The 17,196-nt window shown below is 56.7% G+C and overlaps 1 protein-coding gene across 2 annotated transcripts in view; it reads left to right on the top strand.

The window, feature by feature from the left end:
* Nucleotides 1-16,530, top strand: part of MLLT6 (MLLT6, PHD finger containing) — a 40,710-nt gene extending 24,180 nt beyond the window's left edge. For both annotated transcript variants that reach the window (XM_065039638.1, XM_065039637.1), the window contains exons 9-20: nucleotides 155-329; nucleotides 1,011-1,601; nucleotides 2,975-3,156; nucleotides 3,742-3,859; nucleotides 7,674-7,740; nucleotides 8,627-8,769; nucleotides 9,044-9,232; nucleotides 9,377-9,465; nucleotides 9,826-10,172; nucleotides 10,309-10,417; nucleotides 13,040-13,402; nucleotides 13,994-16,530. In XM_065039638.1, the coding sequence (XP_064895710.1) occupies nucleotides 155-329; nucleotides 1,011-1,601; nucleotides 2,975-3,156; nucleotides 3,742-3,859; nucleotides 7,674-7,740; nucleotides 8,627-8,769; nucleotides 9,044-9,232; nucleotides 9,377-9,465; nucleotides 9,826-10,172; nucleotides 10,309-10,417; nucleotides 13,040-13,402; nucleotides 13,994-14,038 (2,418 nt within the window). In that variant the 3' untranslated portion in view covers nucleotides 14,039-16,530. The remainder of the gene's footprint in view (nucleotides 1-154; nucleotides 330-1,010; nucleotides 1,602-2,974; nucleotides 3,157-3,741; nucleotides 3,860-7,673; nucleotides 7,741-8,626; nucleotides 8,770-9,043; nucleotides 9,233-9,376; nucleotides 9,466-9,825; nucleotides 10,173-10,308; nucleotides 10,418-13,039; nucleotides 13,403-13,993) is intronic.
* The last annotated feature ends 666 nt before the right edge of the window (nucleotides 16,531-17,196 follow it).

Here is a 17,196-nt window from a genome sequence, read left to right as displayed (position 1 = left end):
ACGTTGCTTTTCTCCCTTGAGCAACATGACCTGGCCATCACTTTGTGGGCAGAGGGGGCAATTAATTACTTCTTTTAAGGGGAAATTGGTAAAAAGAGCCCCCGCTGTGGCCACATCTGGCCTGAGTGAGTCACCTCTGTGTTTGCTGCTCCAGGGCTCCACCAGCCACCATGAGGGGAGCAAAGAGACCTCGGAGGTCGCCAGATCGGACGTGAAAGGCAAGAAATCCTCGAGCCATGGGAGCAGCCACAAGGGAAAGAAGACGGGGAGTGGGAAGAGCTCAGTTGGCTTCAGCTCAGCTTCATCCAGCGGGACCTTCCAGCCTGCAGGTGAGGGCGGGAGGAGACGCAAGAAAGGAGGATGGGGGTGATGTTTTGCTTTATTCTGATATCCCTATATCTGTCAAGATACCCATTCACCAGCTGGCGCTGTGAGACTTTGCTGACAGCTGTTTCTTTAACCCCTTGAAGGGAAAAGAAAAAGTCTTATTGCTACTAATTCCATGCACAGAGGGGAGAAGCAACTCAGGCGAGGAGAAACACGGCCAGATGTGCGAGCGGAGGAGGAGGGACGGGGTTCTGTGCGCAGGCGATGCGGCAGCACCTGCCCTCTCCTCCATCAGCGGCAGCGTCTGCGGCAACATTTTGAGGAGTTTGAGGGGCGAGACCTGAGCCCAAACCTGATAGCCAGGCTCCCCCGAGCTTTGAGCCAAAGCCTCGCAGGGCTCTGACCGCGCTCAGTTCATTTTTTGAGCTGTTGTCATTAACGGCCAGCATGTCTTGGCTGCTGGGATCCTAATTGGGGCTGGAGGGCTGATAACGATGCCTGGGGGAGCAGACACATGCACGTTTTGGGGGGGTGACGCTGCTGGCTTGCACCTCTCATGCTTCCTGAAGAGCGTCAGAAGGGCTGGAAGGTGACAAAGATGTGACCGTGCTCGTGTTGCCTTACAGGCTGAGTTACTGTCACCATGAGCCTCCTTCTATCTGCTTCCCCTCCTCATCCCCCAGGTACCTCCTGCAGCAGCTTGCAGTGCTCCCAGGACTTCGTGACGTTCCCCAAGCTCGAGCAGGACGACGAGAAGTACCGCAAGCCCGTCTCCTCCTCCTCTTCCTCCCACTGCTCCCCTCTGTATGAAGGCCAGAAGGGGGACGTCTTTGAGCAGAAGGTGATCTTCTCGGGCTTTGGCTCCATCATGCGCTTCTCCACGTCGGCCGTGAGCCAGCAGAGAGCCCGCGATGCTTCCCCCGTGGACTATAAAGCCTCGAACCCCGTGGGTGGCCCTTCGGTGGGGACCGGCGGGACCGGCGGGAGCAGCAGCAGCCACAAGCGCATGCCGTCCCTCAGCATGGAGGAGGGAGAGGTGCTCAAGGAAAAGAAGCACAAAGGCAGCAAGAAGAACAAGCACGGGCCCGGCAGGCCAAAAGGGGGGAAAAGCAAAGAGATTTTGGGTGCCCAGCTGGCTGGGTCCACATCTACATCCTCGTCACCCTTCTCCGGGGGGTCTCTTGTCAGCTCCAGCGTCGGTGGCTCCTCACGGTCCTTCAGCCACCCGGGGAACCTGCCCAGCCTGAGCATGGAGTCCCCGCTGCTGGGCTCAGGTGTGTTGCCCCTCGGGGCTCCAGGTGTGCGCGGCTCCTCCCAGCCCCGCCGGCTTCTTCCTCACGTTTGGCTGGTGTCTGGACCTGTCTGCACAGTCCAGTCCCTTTAATTCAGTCCCAAGAGCTATAAAAATCCACATCTAGGTCTCGCCTTTCCACTTTGGCTTTCGTCCTAGAATCTCCTCCGGGTCAGGTTCTCCGGCATCGGAGCTGGGGGGCTTTTCAAACCCTTTTATTGAGGGTTTGAGGAAAACCTCAGCTCAGCAGAGCTTAATTTCCAGAGTGATAAAGAGGGAAACTCGCAGGCTAAACCGGACCAACCGCAGTCTGACCCCAAATGAGGGACTGTCATAAATGGGGCAGGTTTAACCCCTCTTTTAAAAGCAAAACCTCTCATCCTGGGCTCGCCACATCCACGCAGGGCTGGGAGACTGGTCACACCATTAACTCTGCTGCGAGGTGACAGCTGTCCCCGGCCCGAGCCCCTGTCCGGGCAGGGATGGGGACACGGGGCACGAAGGGGTTAAGGCGGGAGGCAGAGGAGGAGCCTTCTGCTCCAGGCTGAGGTTTGACACTCTTCTGGCAGCAGAACTTGTCATCGCTCTATTGTGGGTTGTTTGCAGATGCTCCAATTTAGGTCAGATTGCGATGGGGGGGAGGTATCATTTCGTTGTGTGCGCCTGGGAGCCCTGGCCCGTTTTCTGTGCTGCCTGCGAGAGGAGAGGAGCTGCAAGAATTGGGGCAACTTCCATAATCATAACCTTAGGCCATTTTTTGTTGTTTTTTGCCTCACCCCTGGAACAACAAAGGGATGTTTCGAAGAGGAGGAGGCTGCCCGGCCCTGCTCTCCTGCCTTGTTCTCCTGTTGTGTTGGCAGCACCACAAGGGACCCAGCTTTGGGCACTGCCCCATCCCTGAGCCCCAGGCAGCCGCTCGGGTCCTCTCCCTTGGCAGCAGCTCCGTCCTCTCCTTTTCTTCCTCATTTATCCATCCATGTCCCCCGGGCATCACGGAAGGGACAGGTCTGCTCAGCACGAGCGTGGCCTCTTGTCTCAGTGGGACTCCCTGAGTCCCCGTCCCCTTTCTGCCTTGTGCCTCCGGTGAGACACTTGGTGCCATGGTTTCCCCGTTGGACTGGATTGGGGTGTGGGGAGCAAACGAGAGGAGGGCAGGGGCAAGGCTGGGATAGTTTGTGACGCCTTTCGATAGCAGAGTGTGGGCTGTGACCACCCTCGCCACGTGCCGAGCCCCGAGATGCTGCCGTGCAGGTTACACTTGTTCTCGCCCATGGGTGCCACGTTCCCTTTCAGAAACCCAGCTGCCTCCAGGCCATGGAGGGGAGCACAGCTCTCTAACGTCTCCTCCCCTCGCAGGGATCTACACCAGTAACAAGGACCCTATTTCCCACGGGGGCGGAGTGCTCCGTGCTGTCTGCAGTACCCCCCTCTCCTCCAGCCTCCTGGCACACCAGGCTACGGCGTCTCTCCCGCAGCTCAGCCGCTCGCCCTTCGCCAGCACCATCCCGGCTTCCTCCTCCTCGGTCTCCACCACGCAGGTAAGAGCATCAGGGCCAGGAGAGGGGCTGTAGGTCAGGAGAGCGTTGGCCGGAGCGGTCGCCGGCAGAGTGGGGACGATTCGTGGGTGCAGAGGAGTTGCTTTTTCCACTCTTGGGTTCCCTTGGAGCCGGTGGGAAGATGCGAGCGGTTTTGTGTCTCAGGGTTTTGGGGTGGGAGGGCTTGCAAGCAAAAGGGGCACAAACAGCGCTCAGGTAGCAGAGCCCTGGCCATCAGCATGTCCTGTGTCCCGTGCTGCTTGTCCCCTGCTGCCACCACGGCCAGCTCTGTCACCCTGCGCTGGGTGGGCTGTGCTGGGACAGAGCCTTGTCCTTTGCCGGGTGTTTACAGGGAGGACAGAGCTGGTTTTACAGCATTAACACGGCTCATTCAGACCTCTTGGCTCCGAGACAGGGCTGGGAAGATTTCAACTGTCTAGCGAGCCTTCCAAGGAGATATTTTTAACACTCCCTCTCATGAGCAAGCTGGGTTCACGAGTCAGGAAGAGCTGAAATAATGAAGTTATTTTCCTCTTGTATTTTTGAGAAGTCATTTCTCACTCTCTCCCTCCTTGTTTTGCCCTGTAGGTGTTCTCACTGGCAGGCTCAACATTTAGCCTCCCTTCCTCCCATATTTTTGGAAACCCCCTCGCATCTGGGCTATCAATCAACCCGCTCCTAAATCAGTCGGAAAGCAGCCGGGCAGGTACGTGAACCAGAAGGTATGTGAGTCTGGGCTTCCAAAGGGCTCTCGCTGGAAGAGTCGAGACAACTGCACCCGTAGTTCTGCAGCTGCCCCCCCTGCTCGTCCCCATCCCGTGTGTGTGACAACCAGGGGCTCGGACATGGGGACAGTGGCTTTTTCCCTTAGCAGGAGGTGCTTGTGTTTGCCTTAACGAACCGCTGGCTCGCAGTCCTGTAAAACCACATCTGCTGCTGTGTCTGTTGGATAACGCGTGTCCCTGGACACGTGCTAGAAAAGTGCAAGAATGTGAGTCCCTCCCTACAGCAATTTGTTGACTTTTTCCTCACTAAAGCTGTGCAAACCTGGCAAGAGCTACTGTGAGCTTTTGCTTGCTCAAAACCCAAGTTTTCGCTTTGTTTGCTAAAATGAGAGACACCTCACACTCTTAGTTTGCATCTTCCATTTCTGTTTTGAGTTACTTTCCGCCCTTCCCCTTTGGCTTTGTCATGAATGCACCAAAATCTACATTTCCAACTTCCAAACGTGAACGTGCCAACACGGAATTACTTACAACTGCTCATTTTTTCCCACCGAGGCAAATGCGTTTTTCTTGGAAAATTGCCTGGTTAATAAGCAGGAAACTTGAAGCATCATAAGATTCCTTGTTTTTTTCCCCCAAAACACAGCGAGCCTGATTTTGGGTTAAACAAAAGCACCCTCCTGACTTTTCAGATGTTGCCGTTAGAGGCGCAACCGTCTCGTGCTCCCCTTGCCCAGCAAAACCCTGCCCGGTGTCCCCCCGAGTGACAAGCGCTTTCAGACACTCCGTCCTCCTTAGCGGCGGATCGGAGTTCTCCGCATAATCCCACACCGGTGTGCCCTTATTTGCCTTTAACAAGCGTGCATGCCTGCATGTAAAGCATGAATGAACACGTGTGCTTGTTCACGACCTTGGCGAGCCCGCGGAAGGTGCCTGTGTGTCCGTCCGTCCGTCCCCGGCGGCGTTTTGTCTGTGTGTCCCTGCTGGAGGTGACGGCACAGCTGATTCAGGGAGCGGTGAGTCAGGAGTGATTCAGCCACCTGGAGCGGAGGGAAGAACAGGATTCCAAGGGCTTTTCTCCCCTCGTGGGGATGAGCAGCAGAAGGGATGACCCGGCGCTGTATTTTGGCAAGGGGCTGATGGGGAAGGAAGCGGCTCGGGGGCAGGAATAGCCCTGTGGTTCAGGCTCAGGCTTCTGTTCCAGCCCCGCGGCTGCTGCGGAATGAATCATGATGGCAAAAACCTGATCCTTCGTTTCCATTTCCAACATTGTTGTTTGGTTGGTTGACTGGGATCTTACAAGCTTCAGGACCAGTTCCAGGCAGCGTTTAGAACCGCTCCTGGGTTTTGTTAAGGTTTGTCCATCACTATCTCCCGCTGCAGCTGGTGGCCTAGAGCGTCTTAAGCCAAATTCACTTTGTTTGTTTCCAGGGGGATTAATTAACGTTCGTTAAAGCACCTGTGTGACGCCATTTTCACTTGAAAGTGTGGCGACTGCTTTAATCCCCAATCATTAACAGGGAGGTTGTGAAGTTCTAAGTAATCCCGCCTTGTCTTTAATTCGGATTACCTCTCCTGAAAGTGTCATGTAGACAGATCTCGGGGGATGCAGCTTTCATTGCAGCCATGTTTGAGCTCTTCACAGTTGTAATGGGACACAGGGAAATGGTGTTACCCTGTCTTACAGATGGGAGAGCCGAGCAGCTGTTATCAGCGATGCAGGTCGATACCAGGATGCCGTTGGCAGTACAAAAAGCCTGATTCTTATCTTCCCACTCCCTTCGCTACTGTCTAGTTCTTCCTCCCACGGCTTGTCCTGGATCCTGCCTCATTACGATGACAGGCCAGGCATATTTTATCTTCTCGAGTTGTCTTCAAGCCTGTGTTTCCTACGTGCTGCCTTGGGAAGCGCTGTCTCTGGGCGATAACTCAGTCGTCTCGCCGTTCTGCAGACAACAGGCTGGTGTGGGCCAACAGATAATTGAATATAGAGCCTGGTAGTGCTCAGAAAACCAGAATTGTGTGTGTGTGCAGCCTCCCTGGGCTGCTGGCAAACAACGCGACGGTAACAGGCAAAGCTTAGCTGAGTGTTTCCTTGGTTGGGAGTTAAAACTGTCGTGGCAAAGCTGGGGATGTTTTTCAAAGGGTTTATGGTGGGAACAAGACGGAGAACACTGCTGTGGCCTGTTCCCAGCCTTCTGGGAGCGGATCCTGGTTGGAGAATTTAGGGAAGTGTCCCTAAAATCTGGATTTGTATCCGCAACTGCTGGTCACCTCCAGAAAGCAGTGGCTTCTCCCCGGGAGGGTGGACCGGTTATAACTGATGGCCAGAAAGACATTCCTATGGGGATGAAGGAGTGAGGATCCCACTCGTACCTGTCTGTAAGAGCTGCTGAACAACAGCTGCATTTGCTTGTTCTCAGCAGTGGAAAATACTGCCAGTAACTAATGCCCTGCTCAGGGCATTACACTGTAAATCACAGTGTTCCCTGCAGGAGACTTCCTGGATTCTTGCACATAAGAAATGTCTTTTATTGTGTGAAGAAGAGGAGGAGCGAGTCAGCCAGCTGGTGCAGGCTGGAGTCACAACATCTGACACGTCCCAGAGCCTGGGGAACGTGTGTTTACGGGCTGGCAGGCTCTGGGGATGGAAAGCAAATGGCAGATAAATATACTTCACTTCTTGATTACTCGTTGGGTGGGAGATATCCTGCACATGTACAGCAGCTCCGTCCCCAGCACCGCGGTGTCCCAGCTCCCTGGGACAGAGGGATGGGTATGGGGGTGGCTTCTGGACACTGAAGCATTTACTGAAGCTCTTTAAAAGGAGCAGAGCATCTGGAAATTTTGGAAGACTCCAGATGGGTTTCGGGAGCGGCGGCAATTCGGGAATGCAGGCAATAGGGGAATTTGGGGAACGGAGGCAGAGGCTGCGGTGGTTCTTAGGAGAGCCGAGCGGGGCTTTGCACAGGGTTGACTCATCCTTGCAGCCTCAGCAAAGCTGCTCCCCTACTACTGCTGCAGCGTTAGGGCTAAAGGAGAAGCTGCTTTCTGCCCATCCCGCCGTGTCTGCGGCTGGGAAAGAGGTGGGAAGGAGCTGGGAAGGAGCAGAGGAAGGAACTGGGAAGGAGCTGGGAAAGAGCAGGGGAAGGAACTGGGAAGGAGCTGGGAAAGAGCAGGGAAGGAGCTGGGAAAGAGCAGGGGAAGGAGACGGGAAGGAGCAGAGGAAGGAGCTGGGAAAGAGCAAGGGAAGGAAACGGGAAAGAGAAGGATAAGGAGCCGGGAAAGAGGAAGGGAAGGAGCTGGGAAGAAGCCTGGAAAGAGCAGAGGATGGAGCCGGGAAAGAGCAAGGGAAGGAGCCTGGAAGGAGCTTGGAAAGAGCAAGGGAAGGAGCCTGGAAGGAGCAAGGGAAGGAGCCGGGGAATAGCAGGGGAAGGAGCTTGGAAAGAGCAAGGGAAGGAGCCGGGAAGGAGCCGCTGCGGCCCCGGCGCTGCCCGCTCCCCGCGGCTTCGCGCTTGCGGCCCCGTCCCCTCGGGTACATTAAGCCCCCGCCACACGGAGCGCGGGGAGGTTGTCGGTGACCTTCCCAGGGTCACCCCCCCTCCCGTCCCCCATGGCAGTGTGACTCGCGGTGACATCAGCCCCTCCCCCGGCGGGCGGGGCTGGGCGGACCCGGCCCGTTCCGCGGGGCTGCGCTGCTCGGTGCTCCCATCTAGCGGGGACCGGCCCCGGGTGACAGAGCCGGGCACCTGCCGCCTATGAACACCGGGCCTTTCTGCCCCTCTCCCCACGCAGAGCCCGACCTGGAAGACTGCAGCTTCGGGTGCCGAGGGACGTCGCCCCAGGAGAGTCTCTCTTCCATGTGAGTGTCCTTCAGGTGTCCCCTCCCGCGGGGCCGGGCGTGGGGGTGCAGCCAAATCCGCACGGGGGGACCCCGGGAAAGCGTGGGATGACACAGCAAGGAGAGGGAAAGAAACGGGGGAAGGAGAGGCAGCTCCTTCTCTCCTCCTTGGAGCTGGGAATGGGATGGGAATGGCATGGAAATGGGATGGGGTGGCAATGGGAGGGATGGGATGAGATAGAGTAGGATAGGATGGAATGGGGCAGGGTGGGAATGGGATGGGGTGGGATGGGGTGGGATGGGAATAGGATGGAAATGGGATGGGGTGGGATGGGATGAGATAGGGTAGGATAGGATGGAATGGGGCAGGGTGGGAATGGGATGGGGTGGGATGGTAATAGGATGGAAATGGGATGGGGTGGGATGGGATGAGATAGGGTAGGATAGGATGGAATGGGGCAGGGTGGGAATGGGATGGGGTGGGATGGGAATAGGATGGAAATGGGATGGGGTGGGATGGGATGAGATAGGGTAGGATAGGATGGAATGGGGCAGGGTGGGAATGGGATGGGGTGGGATGGGAATAGGATGGAAATGGGATGGGGTGGGATGGGATGAGATAGGGTAGGACAGGATGGAATGGGGCAGGGTGGGAATGGGATGGGGTGGAATGGGAATGGAAGGGGTGAGGTGGGGATGGGGTGGGATAGGATGGCAGGAGGCCGGTTTGCTTTTCCAATACAAACTGGGGCTAATGGGAACGGAGCGCTCCCCTGAAGTAGAGCAGAGGAGATGGAGGCTGGGAGGGATGCAGCCGCTCCCGGTGCAAGGCAGAGGAGACGTGGGGAGAAGGGAGCTGGGGAGTGCGGGTGCAAACACCTCTGACGTGTCCCCAACCCTTCCACAGGTCCCCCATCAGCAGCCTGCCGACCCTCTTCGACCAGACCGTGTCCTGTAGCAGCAGCGGGCAGCTGGAGAATGTCCCCCAGGCCACCCCGAACATCGAGCAGCTCCTGGAGAAACAGGGCAATGGGGAAGCTGGTGTAAACAGTGAGTCACTCCGGGCACGGGCTGTGGGAGGAGAGGTCCTTGTGCGTGCTTGTGTGGGAGCCAGCTGGGATTTTGCCCACAGGCAAAGGAGCCGGGTGGGGGACAAAGCGCTAGTCTGTGCTGGTGGGGGTAGCTGGGATGGTGATCTGGGGCCAGTCTCCTCCCCCAGCGTGGTCTAATTGAGGTACCTCCTGTGGATCCCCTTCTCCTCTTTCCCCCGTCACCCACTCTCGCCCCTGACCCTCTCCCCTGTTCTCCCTGCTGTCCCCTGCAGTTGTCGAGATGCTCAAAGCCCTGCACTCGCTGCAGAAGGAGAACCAGCGGCTCCAGGAGCAGATCATGACACTCACGGCCAAGAAGGAGCGTCTGCAGCTCCTCAACGTCCAGCTCTCCGTCCCTTTCCCCGTAGTGACCAGCAGCAACGGCCCAGGCAGCCAAGCCCAGTACATCCTGCCTGCCAGCGGTGAGGACTCGTCACCCTGTGCCCTGGGGTGGGCAGGAGGGGGTCACAGTGGGGAGGATCTGACCCATTTCTCTGTCCCTTGCTATTGCTGTGGCAACGTCAGGCTCCACCCCTGACTCCGTCCTCCCTTATTCCTCCGTACAGTCTGCAACAACGACTCACTGAGCATCAGCAAGAGCCCCCCATGCAAGAACAGCTTTGGGATGGAGAACTCGCTCTCCACCTCCTCTGAGGTACGCTGGCCAGCTGGGGAAGGGCTGGGGAGGGGACAGAGCCGTGCCGTCCCAGTGCTCCGACTCCTTACCCAGCTCATAAAGCTGCTTAGTCCAGGCCCAGAAATCAGGTTTCTTTCTCTGGAGTGCCTGTTCTTCACCCTAGAGCAGCCGAGACTGGGAGCGTGAGGCGACAAGGCTTCTAGGTTATTGCACTCTCACTTCTAGAGATCCAGCAAAGCATGTCTGAGCTGCGGGACCCCTCTGAGCACACACCCCCGCCTGCACTCACAGCCCCCCCTGCCCAAAGCACCCCTGGAGCTGCGCTGACCTTTCGCAAGCCACCCCAGTCCGATGCTCTTATGTCCGTTTTTCCCCCAGGACCCTCATTCAGGTTGCCCCAGCAGGAGCAGCTCTTCCCTGTCCTTCCACAGCACCCCTCCGCCCCTGCCCATGCTGCAGCAGAGTCCTGCCTCGCTACCCCTGCCCGGGGTGCAGCAGGTGAATGGCCTGGCCAGGGTGGCGGGCAGCGGGCTGGGGGGTGGCAGCAGTGCCGGCCACAGCCTCTCCACGGTGCCCATGGTGGACGGCCTGATGGGGAGCCTGGCAGGAGGTCAGCAGATGCCCATCAACGGGATCCTGGGGAGCCTGAACGGAGCTCAGGCCGCCCAGCCTCCGACGCAGGCGAGCGGGCCGCCGACCTTGCAGCTCTCCACCAGCCTGAGCAGGTGAGGACGGGGAGCTCGCGGGGACAGCCCTGCCCTCTCCAGCAGAAGCTTAGCACCGGGAGGGATGGAGGGAAACCCGACGTGCGCAGGGCCAAGGCGGGCTGCGCTGACGTCCCCTGCCCTGCTCCCCTTGCAGCGGCCCCAGCCTGAGTCCCCTGACCGAGCAGCAGCGGCACGTCCTGCACCAGCACGAGCAGCAGCTCCAGCAGCTCCAGCAGCTCCTGACTTCCCAGCCGCTTAATCCGGTAAGTGCGTGCCCGCTGGCACCTTTTATCTGATGAGCCGTTTGATGGGGAAGCCGCAGAGCAGAGAGCGAAACTCGGGGCTCCCTCCTCCACGTGAGTCCCCTGCCCGCGGGGCTGCCGAGTCTTGTGTCCTTGGCTCGGGGCTGCTGGGGGTGGAACGGGGAAGAGGAGCTGTAGGTGAGAAGGTGCGGCACCTCCTGGAGCGGGGCAAGATGGGGATTTGAACTTTTGCATACAAATCTGGGTTTCCCACATCCTGAGGGTGTGAGAACACGGCAGCGCTGAGCCAGCGTAAAACCAGGAGGGTTGTTGCCTCCTCCAGCCGCCTCTGAATGCAAATCCTGTCTGCTCCGGCGTGTCTCGGCGCTCGCAGGTGAGCTCCATGGGAGAGGAGGAACTTGCTTGAGGATGCTACTTGAGTTTAGATAGATAAGCAGCAAATTGCTTAGTGCCGAGGCGGGTGAGCTGTGTCTGGGCACATTGACGCGGAGGTGCCAGGGGCTGAGGGTTTGGGGTCAGGACGAGGAACAGGCGGCTGTTTGAGGATCGTGGATCTCTGCCCGAGTCCTCCGGGCACAACAGCCGCCCCGTCGCGGGCCGTTGTGGGAAGGGCTGCCCCGAAATGGGGTGAACAAGCCCTGGAGTGTGTCAGGACCAGCAGCATCCTCCGCGCCGTCCCTGCCCTGGCTGGTGCAAAAGGAACTGTGGTTTTGTGCGGTGTTGAAATTTGCCGGTTGACATTGGAATGCGTTCTCAAATAAACGTCGTTATGCTATACATCATTTTAATGCGCTTTTGTCACGTTATGGTTTTTTTTTTTTTTTTGCTAGTGGCTTATTACTCGCTGATTATTCCGTATTTATTTTAGACTGTGGAAATGATGTTAGGCAAAAAGCAAATTTTCTTATTCAAGTTCCAAATGGGTTGTAAAGCAGCGGGGACAACTCATAAGATCAACAAGGCATTTGGCCCAGGAACTGCCCATGAACGGCCAGGGCAGTGGTGGCTCAAGGAGTTTCACAAAGGGGGCGAGAGCCTCTGAGATGAGAAGCCAAGTGACCGGCCATCAGAAGGTGACAATGACCAACCGGGAGCAATGGTGGACACTCTTACACCCACACGAGAAGTTGCCAAAGAACTCGACATGGACCATTCGATGGTTGTCCGGCGTTTGAAGCAAATTGGAAAGGTGATGACGCTCGAGAAGCGGGTGCCTCATGAGCTGACCGAAAATCAAACAAATCATCGTTTTGAAGTGTCATCTTATCTTCCTCTATGCAACAACGAACCGTTTCTCAATCGGATTGTGACGTGCAATGAAAAGTGGATTGTATACGGCAACTGGCAACGAACAGCGCAGTGGTTGGACTGAGAAGAACCTCCAAAGCCAAACTTGCACCAAAACAAGGTCACGGTCACTGTTTGGTGCTTTGCTGCCGGTCTGATCCACTCTGGCTTTCTGCATCCCGGTGGAACCATCACATCCGAGCAGTCTGCTCAGCAAATCAATGGGATGCACTGAAATCTGCGACACCTGCAGCTGCCCGAGAGAAAGGGCCCGATTCTTCTCCGTGACAACGCACGTCGTACAAACGACGCTGCGAAAGTCAAACGAATCGGGCTATGAAGTTTTGCCTTGTCTGCCACGTTCCCCTGAGCTCTCGCCAACCAGCCGCCACCTCTTCAAGCATCTCGAGAGCTTTGTGCAGGGAAAACGCTTCCACAAGCAGCAGGATGCAGGAGATGCTTTCCGAGAGCTCATCGAGTTCCGAGGCACCGCTTTTTACGCTATGGGAACAAGCGAACTTATTTCTCATTGGCAAAAATGTGTTGGATTGTAACGGTTCCTATTTTGTTGAATAGAGATGTGTCTGAGCCTCGTTATGATCTAAAATTCACAGTCCAAAACCGCAGTTACTTTTGCACCAACCTAACAGTTCCCGTCAATGAATCTGTGCTGGTTTCTGCCTCCCGTGAGCTTGGCCGGTTGCTTTGGATGCATTTCTGGGTCAGGCTATTTATAACCCAGGAAAAGCGAAATTTCAAAGCGCTTCTCTTTCCAGCAGCTGATGTCACCGTGTCATCAGCCGCGTCCCCGTGGGGAGGGGAACAATGTCGCTCCCAGCCTGCCGCCCTGCTCGATGGTTGCTATAGTGATTTGTGCGGTTTGCTGGGGTTTGGGCGCCCCTGGGGTGCAGGTGAACCGTGGCCCTTGTGTCCCCCCCCAAGTCCAGCTCTCACTGACCTGTGGGTCAGGGCTGAGCGGTGAAGCGGGACGGGCCAGGGAGGGAATTTGCAGACGATGGGGTGAATGCCACAGATTTAAAATCCGTCGGTCGGTTGGAAGGAGCTGGGTAGATCCTGCGGGTGTCTTGGTGGGGGTCAGTTAATCCTACGCTTCAGGAAACACCGGGGGTGGAAAGGTCACAGCACAGGCTGTTAACAAGCACGCACAGACTGTTCCCCTCTCTACCTATAGCGATGTGACCAAGGGGACTTTCTCGCTGTCCCCAGTAGCGTTGCCTGGGACGGCGTGTGCACATACGCCTCCTTTGCATCAGCTGTCACCCCTTCCTGAGCGCTCTGTCCCCTCTGACCTCTCTCCCTCGCCCTTCCCCGCAGGAGCAGCAGGCCCTGGTGTTCCAGATGATGCAGCAGATCCAGCAGAAGCGGGAGCTGCAGCGCCTGCAGATGGGCGGCTCGTCCCAGCTCTCCATGAGCAGCCTCCTGTCCGCCACCTCCGCCCCCCTGCACTCCAGCCCCAGCGCCCTGATGACCTCGGCCCCCCAGCCGCCCCCCGGCAGCGGCTCCTCCCTCCTGGCCTCCCTGTCCCCCCAGCAGCTCCTGGCCCCCCAGGCCACCCCGCCGCTCAGCGCTCCCGCCAACAGCCTCCTGGCTTCGGGGACGGGCATCCCGCCCGTCCTCACGGCGCAGACCAACCCGTTCCTCAGCCTGCCGGCCGATGGCAACGCCGCCAAAGGAACGGTGCGTATGCTGCTGGCGCTGCCCTGACCCCCCCCCCAGCTCCTGGGGAGGGACGGGCTGTGCTCCAGTTAATTTGGGGATGCAAGGGCGAGAGGCAACAGAGCCAGAACATTCCGCTGGCTTTGCGGCGTCCCCAAGTAGCTGGTGTCACTGACACTACATCCGAGGTCTCCTGTGGGTCCAGGCAGGGTCACGGGTGCGTTCCGTGTAGATTTGGCTTAAGCCCGTTAAGCCCAGAACGTGGATGGGACGATGTGCCCCTGGCAGCGCTGGCTCCTTCGAAGCCTCCTGGTGAAATCCGAAGGTGGCTGCGTGTTGAAACACAGGGTTTAGAAGGAATTGTGCACCCCAGAGGTTTGCGGAGAGGTTTCCAGCCTTGCGCTGGGTCTGGGTCCAGCCCTGGTTGTGGAAACGTTTAGGAGCCAAAGGCCAAGGTCGAGGGGAGCCCTGGGGTGTCCCCATTGTTTCGGAGGAGCCCGGGAGGTATCGGTGAGCAGGGCCGGGGCCGCGGCACCGCAGGGCTCTCCGCTTCTGCGCCCGTCCCATACTGACACCTGTCTCCTCTGCGTCTCTTTGTTTTCTGTTTTAAAGAGCATGAATGACAAGGGAGCTCCTCTTACGCAGGACAAGGGCTAAGCTCCCCCCTCGCCCCCAACAAACCAGCAGCCGACTCGTCTCAGCCGGGGGAACGTGGTTTATCCACAGTCGACTTTGATACTGGTAGAGCAATGAGCACAAGGCTTCCAAGAAGCGTTTCTCGCCGCTGGGCGATGCCAAGAGGTGCTTTGGAAGACGACACGTCTCTGCCGCCCCGGTTGTGCCACGTGTGCTCCGAGAGGAGCTGTTTCCACGCAGAGCGGAGGAGTCAGTAATGCCAGATCCTGCCGGGCTGCTCCCGGCGTCCACCAGCGTGTAAACCCCGGACCAAGGCACTGGGGACCATCGAGCATCCTCGGGCGAGACCGCGGTGGATCCAGTGGAGGCAGCGCTGGATGGGACACGGTTGGGGACGTGGTGGCAGCGCCGACGTTGCGCCAGCACCGATGCGCTCTGCTTCGCCCAGACGAGGAGGTTAATAAGTCCTGTAGCTGAGGTTTCTCACCTCTTAGGATGCTCTTCTCTCCCTCGCCATCACCCAAAGCCCTGACACCTCAGCTGGGTCCAGCCCCAGCCTGAGCGATGGGTCAGGAGGGGCGCCTGGGGACAAGGTGACAGCCACCGCAAACGACACGGCCACGTCTGCTCTGTACGTCTCACTGAAAAGCACACGGCTGCTCCTCACGCCGACGTTCCCACAGGCTCAAACCGAAAGGGCTGTAGCCAGTATCACCCCTCTCGTAGCCATTCCCAAGGTGCGTTTGAGCCCGGCCTGAGCTGGGAGATAAAACCGTGCGTGGGGAGCAGCGAGTCCCAAATCTGGTCCCTGTGCGTTCTCAGCCACCGCAACTCAGTGCGGCACAACCCGCGTTCTTCCACCCGCAAACGGGATCTCGAGCAATGGGACAGCGACCGGTCCCCTGAGCTGGGACATCGGACCCTTCTTTGATTTTCCACCTTTTGACCTTAATTCCAGCGCTCAGCCTGGAACCTCAGCCAAGAAATTCCTCCCAGCTGGGACGCGATGGACGGACGGATGGATGGACGGACAGACGGACAGGTGGGGCGGCTCTGGGGGAAGGGGAACAGCTACGTCAAACGTACGAATCCCCCTTTTTTAACTTGGACCTTAATGGATCGTTTTCAGCACATTCCCGCTGCCTCCAACTAGTTTGCACTATTCAGATTTGTCAGCAGTGGGGCTGTGCTGATAGTACTAGGAGAGCTTGTTATAGGCAAAACTCATCTGCTAAACATCTTTCTTCCTTTTTATTTTATTTGGTTTTCGTTTTGTTTCGTTGGAACATTTGTCACCACAGTGGTTGAATAAGGCTCAAAGGAGAGAAAATAACTCTCTACTCTCAGCCTCCAGTTCTGTGAACTGGGCAGAACGCTGCTGTCTGCTCAGAAATATATATATTATATATATATATAATTTTTTTTTATAAAGAAAAGCTAATGTTTTAACAAGGTTAAGAAGCTATTGCAAAGGTGGAGATGGCAGCTACAAGTGGAAATGCAGGATAAGCGAATCCAGCCTCCCTTCCTCGCTCAGACCTCGAGAGGAGCCGCAACCAGGTGACACGTCCCTGTCCCCAATTTGCGTCGTCACCTGTTGAGTGTCACCAGCACGGCCATCAGCCCCGTGTGTGACCGCCAGGGCCCGACGTTGTGCTCAGACCTGCTCAAATTCTTCCAAAATTCAACCCCATTTCAAACCCTGCAATGAGAACGCAGCCGGTCCCGGGGAGGGGGCTGCTGAGCGTCAATCCCGACACGCGGAGGCTCCCAGGACAGACAGAATTCCTTGTTCCGGCCTCTAGTTTGGTGCCCAAATCCTTGAGTACCAACGTGACACTTGCAGGAGCCTGAGACCCATTGTATGGGGAAAATGTCGGTATTTGGGAGCTCAAGTGTTGGAAGAGGTTGGAAATTAAGGGTTGGATTCAAGCAAGGCAGAAAGCGGGAGCAGCATCCCCAGTCCCCCCAGCTCCATGCTGGCCGTGCCACTGGTTTATACTGGTGGCACTGGTTGGAGGATGGAGCCTTTGGGGTCTCCAGAGCGGGGCGGGACGGGGCTGGAGAGGATGAGAAATGGGGCAAAGAGGCATTATAGCACTTACACATCTCTCCGACATCTTCCAAAGGTCCCTTTGAAGCGCCGCCCCTTGTCCCATCAACCTGTCCCAGAGCCACAGATTGAGGGGAGCAGAAGTGGGAGGGGGGGGCGACATTAAACGTTTGTATCTCTGTGAAAAAGAGGGAGAGCAGGGGCAAGAAGACTAAAAAGCTAAAGATTATCTGTGTTTCAGTTGCACTGGGGTACGTTTCTTTACCCGTTTTGATGCCGATGTCTCATTTAGTATGTTGCATGTGTCTTTTTTTGTCTCGACCTGGGTTTTTTTTTTTTTTATTATTAAATAAAAGAGAAAAATGTGTATATTTTTGGCAATTTAAGGTAATGTAGCTAAGATATATTTTTTTCACGCTGCTTGACTGTTCTTTATTATAATAAATAATATTAATATTGATATCGGAGAGGTTTTTTGGCAGTCGGGGTTGCGCTGTTGCCAGGGTGGTTGTGCCGAGGTGCTGTAGCACCCACCCGAGCACACGATGCTCAATGGGACCAGGAGGGTCCTTGGGTGCCTCCATCCCAACCTTATACCTGGGGAGCGAAGGGTGTTAGTTGGTAATTAATCAGCTTGTTGCTAATCAGTGGAGATCCCCCAAACCCTCTGAGTCTTTGGGCTCTCCTTGTCCCCCCCTTCTCCCCAGTTTTTCTCCAAAGCACCGAAGAGCTGCTGCTCCTTTCGGTCGGTGTTGCCCTTTGTGGGGGGGTAGATATCTCCCCCATTGCAGCGGGACGGGGGGGTGGGAGGGCTGTTTTGGGTGGGATCCAGCCCATGGAGCTAAATCATCCATCAAAAAAGTGGATTTTTCCCTGTAGTGAAGTGTTTAATAAGAAACAGGGTGGGGGGCGTCCAGAACTTTGATGCTGAAAAGGTGAATTTGCAGGGAATAGCGGAGCTGCAGTTGGGGAGCAGAGGGACCCCCCCAAATTGCAGCTCCGTGGGTGCCCCGTGATACCTGTATTTCTGATTATTAGACTGTATTTTAAGGAATTCTAGAACTCGCCGTTTAGGAAAATATTAAGGTAGCAACCTTTAAAGATTAACCAACCTCGTAACCATAGG

Source organism: Columba livia, chromosome 23 (genome assembly GCF_036013475.1).
Source record: "Columba livia isolate bColLiv1 breed racing homer chromosome 23, bColLiv1.pat.W.v2, whole genome shotgun sequence".
Taxonomy (NCBI): domain Eukaryota; kingdom Metazoa; phylum Chordata; class Aves; order Columbiformes; family Columbidae; genus Columba; species Columba livia.
The sequence above is the reverse complement of the archived record's forward strand: the minus strand, read 5'-3'. Positions and strand labels throughout refer to the sequence as shown.